Here is a 9,655-nt window from a genome sequence, read left to right as displayed (position 1 = left end):
GAGTCAGTAGTATCTCAGACCCCACTACTCCTTTACTGGGTTTTATCACAGAGTCTCCGACCCAGAGAGTCGATAGAGGCTGCTTTAGACTGTGGGGGGTGCCAGGTTGCACGTTCTCCTATGGTGTGATATCTCTGCCACCGCCCCTCCCCCACTAGGTCAAGTCCCAGGGAGTACAGTACTGGGATTTCTCCTCTGTGGCCCGCAATTTGACTCACTGTTCTTGAGTATGCAGATGTAGTTTTACTGGATTCGGTGAATTCTCTGCTGCTGCTGCCGCCGGTGGCAATATGGCACCGCTGCCATGCCCTTGGCCGTGAGGCTGGCATATTTCTTCTTGGTTTTGATTTCCACTCTGAATCCCTGCAGCGTGTGCTGAACTCAGCCACTGGGAGCTTTAGATTTTACCTGCAGCGAGAAATCCTGCCTGGCTGTTCCGCAGTGGCTCCCCTCGGCTTGCTGTAGCCATCCAGTGAATTTGCCGCTGCCGCCGGCAGTATGGCACTGCTGCCACGTCCTCGGGCGTGAGGCTGGTTATCTCCTCTGTGGCTCTGAGCTCTGTTCTCAGTCCGCTTTCTCTCTGGAGCCTGGTGATTTTTTTGTTTCTGGTGATGGTGTTTTCTGGCTATGAAAGGCGCTGATTTTGTGGTAATGGAGATTGGTTGTTAGCGGGGCTCTTAAGCCCCGCTTTTCTCGGTCGCCATCTTCCCGGAAGTCCTCTTTTCTGATTTTTAAAGAATAAATTTCTCTTCCTTAACTGCACTAATGTTCTCAACTCTATTTTCTCAGGTTTATCTAAAGATAATTTAGATTTTAAATATATTTTCATTATAGTCTTTGGACCTGCAACTATATTTTAACCACCTACTTAGTTCTATATTTTTGAGGAGATTTTATAAAAGGGCATGGATACTTTCACAAATAACTTCTGGAGCGTCTGTAGTCAGTATTGCCATGCATACTTATCTCCTATTTTTCAATACCATGTACCATCATAAATGGCAGCTTTGTTGTGGTAGCAAGAATGTTTGAGCAGAACTGTGCCCAGCCTAATTCATCTCCAAACACACTGTTCTGTGCTGTATATATTGGCCCAACTAAATTTTCTTTGATGCCTTGAGGATCCCTCTTTTGTTCCATCCACAAGGATGAAATCCAAAGCTCAAATTTGAACACAGGCCTCTATGTTTTGGATGAACTGTCTTCTGAAGATGGAAAGACCTGGAAAACATTATGTTAAGTGAGATCCGCCAAACACAGAAAGAGAAAGGACTTATGTATTCTCTAATATCCTCTAACAATGGAGTATCAGGAATACCAGAGGGACTCCAGATAATGGAGGGGAAACCTCATCAAAGACGCAATGGAAGAGTAGGAAATGAAGAAGGCCAAGGTTAATTAATGGAAGAGCTACATTTGAATATGTGTAAAAGTATGAATGTAGCACGGTTAACCTGGACACTCATTGTTGGGAGTGGGAGAAGGGGAAATGGTGGGTGGGAGAGGGCACTAAGCACAATCTGAATGTAGAATGTATGCCATTTTCAATATGATCCACGTTAAAAAAAAACTTGAACACAGGATTAAGACCATTGCAATCTTTAGTGAGCCTCTGCCTGTTAGAGTAAATTGCTTTCGAAACTGTCTTCTGTACATTTTCTTCACTTTAGGCTCATAATCAGAATCTATAAGTGCACTTTGTTGTGTTATGTAATTGAATAGTTTATTAAGAGTACCTTTTAAAAACTTGTTCAAATGGGACTACATTTGGGATTTTTGATAAAAAGAAAACCAGTTTTAAAAAACATCTATAGAAGTCTCTTTAGTTGGGTATGCTTGCGGAGACAGGAGGATTGCACAGGTTCGAAGCCAGCCGTGCTGGCTTAAGAGACCCTGTCTCCAAAACTGAAAAAGTATAAAACAGGTCTGGGAGTGTAGCCCGGATGTAGAAGGGCTTCCAGAACCAGTACCACACACAAAAAAAAAAGTTGCTTTATTTTCAATGTTAAGCCATCCTATTTGGAAAATGCAGCAGTGTTTCTGTACAGTAAAAAGTAAATGTGTATAAATGTGTGAGTTCCAAAACACATGCACAAAACGCAGGTAAACATGTTGCCTTGGCGTATTTAAAGGGCATTTGCAGATAGGACTTGTGATTAGCAGCTACTGCAGGCTCTCAAAAGCAGCTAGCTTGGTAAGTTTGGTATACATGGTTAAGACCAAAAGAAGGCACCAAAAGAAATTTATGAAGAAAATAAAACGAAAAAAATCACTGCTATTTTTCTTTTCATAATGTCTTTCCTTTTGCGTGAAGTTTTGGGTTTCCTTCAATACATGCTTAATTTCTTCCAGACAAAGCTTCTAGATGGCGCTCTTAATCATTTGCCGGAAGGTGGCGGCATAAGCCTTAATGCTTAGAGCTGTCCCGGGTGCTGAACCCAGTTTTGGAGATTTAGGGAAGCTCCAGGGCTAGCAGCCAGGGATTCCACAAAATTTCCCTGAAGGTTTGTAGGTTCTGGTAAGAAATGGAAAAACCACAGTAAAGTGCAGGATCTCATTTAAAACACATAGGCCGAATATTTGTTTCCTTGGACTTACTCTCCACAAAGCTATGGGAGGTAGCAGTGTTCAGTGAAATAAATAAGGTAGAGGTGGCTGAAAAGTGTGTGTGTGTTTGTTTGTTTTGAGTGTGTGTCTTTGTTTTGAGTGTGTATGCATGTGTGTAGAATATGTACCAAACAATATTTTTTCTTCATTTTGAGACCCAGTGGTGTGTTTCTGTCCTTATCCTTTAACACACACTTTGTAATCTTTTCCTAAGTCCCCAAGGTTAAAAAAAAAAAGTCACAAGCAACATTCTTCCCAGGGGAATGTGGCTGGCTGTTAGACATTGAATGGGGACGATATTTCTAAAAGTAAAAATACACTCAATCTTCTTTTTTTTATCAATTAGCAATAATTCACAGTCAGACCCGGGGCTATTCACTTCCCGTTCAGGCTCCGTGTCACCTTTTCTCATTTCCTACTGCCACTTTGAGATGCGGACTCTATTTAAGAATTTGACAGAAATACGAGGCAATGGGTAGCCAGAAGGATTTTTTTTTTTCCTCCTCGAGTTTGGCCGGGAGGGAGGCGGAGTTTATTTGTTATGATCTGAACCGCGGATAGGGTGTGTGTAGCGAGTTGTGAGTCTATAGACAAAACAGACACTTGAAGGCAAAGAGGCTGAGCTAGGAGGAGGGAGGAGACCCAGAGGAAAGAGACTCTCAGAGTTGGGGAAGTGTTAGCAGGGGAGGGTTAGCGTGGGAGGGAGGGAGACTGGCTTCTGGAGCAGCACCCAGAGGAATAAAGAAACGGAGGTGAGAAGGAAGAGGGAGACTGAAAGGGAAGACTAGTGGGACAGGGAGAAGTCTGAAGGCTGAATAGAAATAGAAGAATAGAAGAGACTGGAGGAGGAGAGGAGAGGAGAGGAGAGGAGAGGAGGAGGGGGGAGGGAGGGAGGGAGGGAGGGAGGGAGAGAGAGAGAGAGAGAGAGAGAGAGAGAGAGAGAGAGAGAGAGAGAGAGAGAGCGCGAGCGCGCCTGCGGGGAGGGTCACAACGCGGTGGCGGAGGATGGGGTTTCTCTATTCCAGATAGGTCTGGGATTGGAGGCTGTTTGCAAGGAGGGAGATTCCGCTCAGGCAGCCAGTTGGGCAGCAACAAAGTAAAATGGACTGTGAGACACAGACGTTCCAGCCACCTCTCCGCCAGCCACCCAGAGACCCCGGCGCTGCTCTCTGGTCAACTCGAGTTTCCTAGCTGGAGCCTCTAAGCACTCCGGACCGCGGGAGCCCAGGGTGCCTCCCTGGAAGCTGTTCCTCTGAGATGCCCTCGCCAGAGCTGTAAGAACTTCCTGCCTGAGTCCCCGCATCCCCTCTCTGAAACTCCCCAGGCGAGAAGGCAGAAGACCCCAGAGGGAGGAGCGAGGGGGAGCCTCCCGCAGCGCGCCCTTCCCTCCCCCGCCCACCCCCGCCGGGCGCGCAGGCCGGCATGGATGTGCTCAGCCCCGACCAGGGCAACAACACCACAGCGTCCCAGGGGCCCTTCGGGTCGGGCGGCAACGTTACTGGCATCTCCGACGTGACCTTCAGCTACCAAGTGGTCACCTCTCTGCTGCTGGGCACGCTCATTTTCTGCGCGGTGCTGGGCAATGCGTGCGTGGTTGCTGCCATCGCCCTGGAGCGCTCCCTCCAGAACGTGGCCAACTATCTCATCGGCTCCTTGGCGGTCACCGACCTCATGGTGTCAGTGCTGGTGCTGCCCATGGCCGCGCTGTACCAGGTGCTCAACAAGTGGACCCTGGGCCAGGTCACCTGCGACCTGTTCATCGCCTTGGACGTGCTGTGCTGCACCTCGTCCATCCTGCACCTGTGCGCCATCGCGCTGGACAGGTACTGGGCGATCACGGACCCCATAGACTATGTGAACAAGAGGACGCCCCGGCGCGCCGCGGCGCTGATCTCGCTGACTTGGCTCATCGGCTTCCTCATCTCCATCCCGCCCATGCTGGGCTGGCGCACCCCCGAAGACCGCTCGGACCCCGACGCGTGCACCATCAGCAAGGACCACGGCTACACTATCTACTCCACTTTCGGCGCGTTCTACATCCCGCTGCTGCTCATGCTGGTTCTCTACGGGCGCATCTTCCGAGCCGCTCGCTTCCGCATCCGCAAGACGGTCAAGAAAGTGGAGAAGAAGGGAGCCGGCGCCCGCCCTGGCACGTCGCCGGCGGTGCCAGCCAAGAAGAGCCTGAACGGGCAGCCTGGTGGCCGAGACTGGCGGCGGGGCGGGGACGGCAAGGCCGTGGGGGCGCCCTGCGCCAACGGCGCGGTGAGGCAGGAGGACGAGGGCGCCGCCCTGGAGGTGATCGAGGTGCACCGAGTGGGCCACTCCAAAGAGCACTTGCCGCTGCCCAGCGAGGCGGGCGGCGACCCCTGCGCCCTCTCCGCCTTCGAGAGGAAAAACGAGCGCAACGCCGAGGCGAAGCGCAAAATGGCCCTGGCCCGCGAGAGGAAGACCGTGAAGACGCTGGGCATCATCATGGGCACCTTCATTCTCTGCTGGCTGCCCTTTTTCATCGTGGCCCTGGTCTTACCCTTCTGCGAGAGCAGCTGCCACATGCCCACGCTGCTGGGCGCAATCATCAACTGGCTGGGCTACTCCAACTCTCTGCTCAACCCCGTCATTTATGCCTACTTCAACAAAGACTTTCAAAACGCGTTTAAGAAGATCGTCAAGTGCAAGTTCTGCCGCCGATGATGATGATGACGGTGGAGGAGTGACCGGCCAGGAGGAGCTACAAGACCCGCCCCATCAGCTCGGACAGCCCAGCCCCTTGGAATCAGCACCTGAGATAACTCGTCCCGGACTTCAGCCCCTCCGCCCGCCGCTTCCAGATCCCGCCCTCTCCCTAATCCCCGAGCCAGGGGAGGGCGCTGTGGGCTACGAGGCCCCAACTTTGGGGCTTAGGGCCCCAGAAACTCCTAGGGTCCGTAAGAAGCCACATTGGGTTCAGCATACGTTTTGATCCCAGCAATCACCTCCCTCTTTAGTTCCCTAGATCTTCGCGGTGGGGGAGTTTAAACCTCAGCCTTTCGAGGCAGACAATCTGAACAGAAAGAAACAAAAGTTGTACAAAGAGCCGCCGCGCCCGCCCGCCCACTCGGGGCTTACATCTGCCTGCCCCACTTCCAGAACTTGAACTTTAAGGATAAAAACTTTACTCCGTCTCTCGAGTCCTCTTGCCCTAGAAACGTCCACTCTTTTTCGGTCGCATTTTACGCCCCCCTCCCCACCTGCTTCCCTCTCTACGGTCTTCCATCCCTACACACTCACTACTGGTCGGGGAAGGCGCGGAGTCTGCCCTTCCCTGCGCCCCGGGTGTCCCGGGAATTCCCGCCTCTTTGCTTAGAAGCGCAGAGTGTCTGCTGTGCACAGCCCCGGCTTGCGTGCTTTCTTGGATTAAAAACAAGGGTGTAGAAGGTGTCTCTTAGAGTGGACTTGTAAGTACAGGACGGGCAGGGGGTGGAGGAGGAGAACGAGGATGGAGTGCAGACCATTTTGTCCTCCCTTGCCCTGGGGTCCGCACTCTCCAAAGGAACCAGCAGACAGCTGGGCAGCGGCTTCGGGTTTGAGTAGGTGGCGGGCAGCGCCACTTCTCCGCTGTGGGAGGCGCCCGCCGGCCAGCGTGTGCGCGCTGGGGACGCAGAGTGCTGGCGGTCCCCGGGACTCCTCAGCCACACGCCCTCTGGCTCTGAGCTCCGCTAGCTCCGGGAGGTTGTAAAGGGTCCAGATTCTTCCGCTTACACTCCCCGACCGACGTCTTGGGGCGCTGGTACAAAGGTTAGGGTTTGCGGAGGCTGGTGGAGCTAGCGTCCCGCGGAGCTCTGGAGACCTGAGAGAACTAGAAAGCTCTCCGGAATGGTTTGGAGGAGATGACAAACAATTCTCTGGAAGCTCTTCCAGGACTCCAGCGGCTCTCCTCTAGGAACCTGGAAGGTCAATTTTATCCTTAGGATGCAGGTTACCTTCCTATGTCACCCTCGCGTCCCTTTTGGACCTGGGGATATCCCTGCTTAGCGTGTCCTAACACTGCCCTGTACATCTTGGACCCAAAGTTAACAGCAGAACTTTGGTTTTCAAGTAGGGATTCTTGACCTTTCAATAAACGAACGGGTCCCACTAATTTAGCACCATGCATAATCTCAGAGCAGATACCTTAAATAGTGGGGCCCCAATAGACTAATTAGGGGGTGCTTTCTCTAGTGACTCTCTGAGAATATTGTATGAGATTATATTTACTCCCCGGCCTGGCTGTTCTGTGTCAGAGACTTACAGGAAACCGGCTTTGTGTCCTTTAATTATGCAAAGCACCCCAAGCTTTCTCTCTTTCCAAAATTAGTTATTTCAGCCTCACCACTCTTGCTTAGAAACCAGTTACAATCCTTGGTGGCCCCAGGAAGGGAAATTATTCCGATGGGCTGGCTGTCTGAATGTAAATTTCCAACCACAAGACCGGTTTGTCATAGCGAAATCCTACCTTCTAATTTTCTGATGAATAATGGTTTCAGTAATCACAGAGTTATTGATTCCTATTCCCCTCTCCCTTCAACTGTACCTTTTGAATGTTCGCCACTGCTGACTTGAGAACTGCGTTGCATTTTTTTACAGATTGCAAAAGTTGCCAATGAAATGTTCACTTGTTGAAGCCATTGTTGTCAATCTGAGCAGAGCCTCTATTTGGTGTCTTTTTCTCTAGTCTAAACTGGGAGGAGGTATCCTACCCAGTTTAAGAACTTCCAGGATGGCTTGACTATGCATATGTAATGCTGATAGGGAGCTCTGGTGGAGAAGATAAAATAGACTTCTATCCTACAGCTTATTGAAAATTCAAGTTCTCTTGTGCTCAAAATAATTTAAGTAGAATTATTTGAGAAAACAACCTTTTTATGCTTTACCAAATTTCTAGAGCAAATTCTCTAATTAAAACAATTCAAACTCAGAATTTGCTTATCTAAATTCTGCCTTGGCCTGCAAATATTGCATTAGAAATTCTGAGACTTGCATTTATATGTGTCTTTCGTGGGTATACATGACCATGATTCTTGGGGGCTTGTTCTTGCTTTGGAAACTTTACTTGGAATCAAGAAAGAACAATTGCCAAGCAATAGAAAAATAAGTGCAAAAGAGCTGCATAGCTCTAAAGAACCCCTGATGCTTTTTTCCCTTTTAAAATACTTGTATTAACATATTTATGCATCAAAATTGGCCTTTACTTTTCCTTGTGACAATAAAGGACTTTAATAATGGCAATGCTAAAATAAACTGCTCTCAGTAACATATTCATCTTTATTTAACCAGAATCTCAGTCTACTTGTATTTACTTGCAAAAATTTAAAACTAGAGGTAAAGAAAATATATAGACTTAGAAGATCCTGGTGTACAGGTAAGGAATCTGACAGACAAACATTTGTTTTCAACACTGAGACTCATACTAGATGAGTGATTTCTTTTTTAAAAATTTCTGTCTCTGGAAAGAGAACATTGCATTTCATGGTTTAGACATGAACCATACGTTTTCCCTGCCTGACATTTGCAGATAAGACTTCGGCATTTGTCTAATTAATATGGACAGGCTGGGAGACATGTAGAGAAGAAATGCAGCTCCCAGCAGAAACTGTCAGTCTGTCCTGCCTTTTAAAAGCAGTGGACAGTACTGAGAACCCTTCTCTCTCCTTCCTATGACTTCCAACTAGAACAATATCTCCTCTGGTTTTGAAAGAAACAGCTCATAGTTGGAGAAGTTCATCACCTGAAATAAAAGCAGAGGGGCATTTTTTCTTTGGCTGGATCTATTTTGACAGTGGGCTTCTAGATACAAGACTAGATGCTATGTTAAAAATAATTCTTATGATCTTTTCCCTCAGGGGAATCATCAGTAATACCTCTTCTGTTATTTATTTATTTTTAATCTTCATATTTTTTTAAAAAATAAATATGCCTTTATTGGTGTGTTGTAGTCTCACATAATAATGCAGTTCAGAGTGATAGGGACTTACATGAATACAGTACTTTCGGAGGTTCTCCCTGGCTCCTTCTACACTATTTCCCCTCCCCCATACATGTTATTGAGATTGGCAATTATATATTTGTCAATTCTATTGCTTTCTAATGTCCAAATGATGGATCAGGACAAGGAAAGCACGGTTAAACCTCAAGGGTAAATAAAGGTCAGGGCTATTATGGCCACAGCAGAGATCACTGGGAGGCGGCATGAAGCTTGGTTTAGGCAATATATACATACCTTATCTCAATAATGAAAAGTAGAATCAGAAGGATTGAGGGAATGAGAACTCTATGATGTTTCTTATTGAGATATGTTACACAAATGTATCCCTGACCTTGAGTATAATGCTGAATTTGGCATGTTTGTCTTTTAGATTATTATTTTTTCTTGTGTGGGATTGAACTCAGGGGCATTCTATCTCCAAGCTATATCCTCAGCCCTACGTGAGCCTCACTGAGTTGCTGAGAGTCTGGTTTCAGACCTGTCTTGTCTTATCCTCCCAAGTGCTGGGATTACAGGCATGCACCACTGTACCCAGTTATCTTTTAGATTCTTAATGTTCTTTTCTTGGCTTTGCTTCTTTCCTCTGGCATCTCCTCCTCCATGGAGACAATGTCTCTGTTCTCTGCAGGCCTTCCTAAGGTCTCTATCGACACCACAACTCGGAGAGGGAATTGCTGCCAGTCTCCTCTGGTATAACTTTTCTACTAACCTATTAGCAGTGATCGATCACCTATAATCACTCTTTGATAATGTTAAAATAGGAGACTAACAGTGAGTTTAAGAAACTCTCATCCTGAAGGAATTTCAACCTCTTTGGGCATATAGGAATAAACTGTTATGTACTCCTCATGGCAGAATAAAAATGCTATATAAGTAAGATGAATCATGGAAGTTTAGATCCATAATCATTCAAAAAACAAAGGTCATTGTGGACTGGGTGAGGAGGGGTAGATGGAAAAAAGCAGGTATGGAGAACTGTATAGGGCATTTGGGATTGAGTTCTGGGCAAAGATGGGGGTGGTATGAAAAGTCAGATATTTCTTATGA

At 47.7% G+C, this 9,655-nt stretch overlaps 1 protein-coding gene across 1 annotated transcript; it reads left to right on the top strand.

The window, feature by feature from the left end:
- Nucleotides 1-4,029: 4,029 nt before the first annotated feature.
- Nucleotides 4,030-5,298, top strand: HTR1A (5-hydroxytryptamine receptor 1A; the record flags this gene model as incomplete). Its single annotated transcript, XM_080719770.1, has 1 exon — nt 4,030-5,298. One exon carries the CDS (start codon nt 4,030-4,032, stop codon nt 5,296-5,298), a length of 1,269 nt encoding a protein of 422 aa, XP_080575896.1.
- Nucleotides 5,299-9,655: the final 4,357 nt, after the last annotated feature.

Source organism: Muscardinus avellanarius, assembly GCF_963383645.1.
Source record: "Muscardinus avellanarius genome assembly, chromosome: 1".
Lineage (NCBI taxonomy): Eukaryota > Metazoa > Chordata > Mammalia > Rodentia > Gliridae > Muscardinus > Muscardinus avellanarius.
The sequence above is the reverse complement of the archived record's forward strand: the minus strand, read 5'-3'. Positions and strand labels throughout refer to the sequence as shown.